The following is a 2,901-nucleotide window of genomic DNA, read 5'->3' as shown; positions in this document are numbered from 1 at the left end:
ATCAATAGGGTTTACGGAAAATCAATAAATTTATTAAGAAAGTAAGAAATGGAAACAACCAAAAGTGTATTTCATACAAGGACATGAAAGATGCTGCAGCAACAGAGACTCAGTCAGCAGTTATGCTTTCTCCTGAGAACGGCTGACAAATGTTTAATCGATGCTTGCATCCTTACGTCATTGCAGATGCTCTATGCAGTGGAAGCAGCAGCAATTTCATAGCCTTGCACAAACCTTCTCAACTTTTCGGTTTCACCAACAGCAGAAAGCCATTCGGTGAGAATCTCCATGGTTATATAATCCGGATTACAAGCCTGTTCAACCATTTGATCCATTAACTTAAATGCTTTCTGCAACAAATTGTTCTCCCTAAGACCCTTGAACATGGCATTGAATGTCAAGGTATTAGGTCTCACTCCCTTATCTTTCATACTATCCATCAACGAAAGAGCGAATTCCACTTGATTATTCTTGCACAAAGAATCTATTAAGATGTTGTATACTACTGTGTTGGGAGGAGCACTCGACTTAGAACCCATGTCTCTGAAGATCTTCATGGCCTTGTTTATATCGCCCTTCAAGCAATATGCATGTATCAATGATCCAAAAGTGACAACAGTGGGAACAAGATCCTCGTTTATCATCTTGCTCAGTACTCTATGAGCAATTGTAAGTTCCCCAGCTGAGCACAAATACGAAATCAACGTGTTGTATGTGATGCTATCAGGCTTTACTCCAGCTGTCTCCATTTCCTCGATCATCTCATGCACCTTCTCGAGTTTTTTCGTCTTGCAGAACCCGTTAATCAAAACATTGAAGGCAACGACATCCAGGGAGAACCCGGCTTCCTTCAACTTTGATACAACAAAGCTGGCATCATCCATCCTTCCAGCTTGGCTTAAACCAGAGATCATGCAGTAGTAAACTTTTGCATCTGTGGAGCATCCAGAACTTAACATTTGCTCAAACAATTCCATTGCCATGCCAATATTGTTTACATTACAAAAGGAACTGATTAACGTTGTGTAAGTCGCGACATTGCCTTTCAGACCATCCCTCTGCATTTCATTAAGGAACTCAATTGCACTGTTGAGCCTTCCATGTCTACACAGACCATCAACCAAAGTATTGAGAGTAACTACACTTGGTGGTATACCTTCCTCCTTCATTTGATCATAGAGCTCACGACCCCTCTTGATGTCCCCAACCTTGTTGAAACCGTCAATCAAACTATTGTAGGTAACAGTATTAGGTGCACAGCCCTTTTGCAATCTCATTTTTTCCATCAGACGTAATCCTTCTTCTTGCCTTCCCACTTTACAAAGTCCATCAATCAGAGTGTTGTACATGATCTCATCGGGTTCAGCTGAAATCCCATCAGTTTTCTCTCCTCCCCCACTCATCCTTTCAAACAACTCCAAGGCCTCATCCACCCTCCTAGACTTGCACAAAAAGTTAATGACAATACCAAAAGTTACAACATCGGGAAGAATGTCCATTTCTTTCATCTTTACCATAAGCTCATTCATCCTCTTTAAATCATTAACTCTTCCCAAACCTGTCAAAAGCGCATTGCAACAAGCAGTTTCTACAGCACCACCAGAATTAATAACGTACTGTAAAACATCCCAAGCCCGACTAGTGTTCCTGTTCCGACATAACGAAGTGATCAATTTCGTAAGTTTCAAACTATCAGGGAACACACCATGCTCACTAAATTTCTGCACCAAACCCACAATGTCCTCGTCGCTGACCCTCCTCCCACGCTGCGCTCTCTTCAGCAAAGAGGAAAGCACAATATCACCGGTAACACTGTCGACCCGGAACTCTGCATTTGGATCAAACATTTTGTCGAGCACCTTCAGTGCATCATCGACCCGTCCCCATTTCAACAGCACATCAATCACCACATTGCGAAGATGGGTGTTCTTTAAAGCGGGGTCCAGACCGTTAAACACATTGACCGCCTCATCAACCATACCAGCAAAGCCTAGGGATCGAACTAGCAGAACAGCGGCGCCCATATTAACCGGGATGTTCCGCTCTTTCGCCATCTTATACATGTCGAAAAGCCTGGTTCGCGAGTTGGGTTCTCGCTTAGTGAGCTCGAGAACGGCCTGGAATGACGACGAGAGCGAGGCCGTCGCCGCCGTCTCCGCCGCCGCCGAGTCTGGTGAGGTTGCCACATTCTCGGAAACGTAGTCGAAGAACTTGAGGGCTTTGGAGGAAGTTTCGAGGCGGCGAGTGATATGGAAGAGAGAGCGAGGAGAAGGAGCGGTGATGGTGTCGGAGAAGAGGAGGTGGCCGAGCTGGTCCAAGTTCCAGTCTTTTTCATTGGACTGGAGGAGTTGGACAACTTGGGTTACTAGCGAGTCATTTTCTCGGGGTTGTTTGCTCGGTTTGGGGTTGGGGTTGGGATCGGAATCGGTAGAGAAGTGGTGGTTGAGGAGGAGGAGGACGAAGTAGGATCGGGTTTTGGAGGATTCGGGGTTAAGGAGGTGCTTCGAGGCTAAGAGTGATGGGTGGTTCATTTTGTTTTGGGGGAGATTTGAAAGAGGTTTTGGGTTTAAGAAGACATTGGATTGGAAAATTTGAAAATACAATCAATTTAAAGAGCACTTATTGAAGCCATTTAGAACTAAGATCTGATGATATTCATCTTTTATTTGTTTTATTTGTAAGTAAGACATTTTAGGTTTAAATCTCGTGGATGGCAAATTCGAACTTAAATTAAGTTGCCCATTATGTGGTTTATATCATTATACTAAAAACAAAAAAAAACACTTATTGAAATATAACATAATTTTTCCAATTTTATAACACTAATCAAAATTAATGTTCAAAAGACTTTAGTTATCTTTAGACTAAAACTCTCTTCCTCCCAACATTGTGATTTTATTT

The 2,901-nt window shown here is 42.7% G+C and overlaps 1 protein-coding gene across 1 annotated transcript; it reads right to left on the bottom strand.

The window, feature by feature from the left end:
* LOC137721239 (pentatricopeptide repeat-containing protein At3g61520, mitochondrial) lies at window positions 1–2,565 on the bottom strand. The gene has a single exon (XM_068460342.1). It carries the CDS (start codon window positions 2,529–2,531, stop codon window positions 192–194), a length of 2,340 nt encoding a protein of 779 aa, XP_068316443.1. The 5' UTR covers window positions 2,532–2,565; the 3' UTR covers window positions 1–191.
* Between the last annotated feature and the right edge of the window lie 336 nt (window positions 2,566–2,901).

Source organism: Pyrus communis, chromosome 16 (genome assembly GCF_963583255.1).
Source record: "Pyrus communis chromosome 16, drPyrComm1.1, whole genome shotgun sequence".
In the NCBI taxonomy this organism is placed as follows: domain Eukaryota; kingdom Viridiplantae; phylum Streptophyta; class Magnoliopsida; order Rosales; family Rosaceae; genus Pyrus; species Pyrus communis.
The sequence above is the reverse complement of the archived record's forward strand: the minus strand, read 5'-3'. Positions and strand labels throughout refer to the sequence as shown.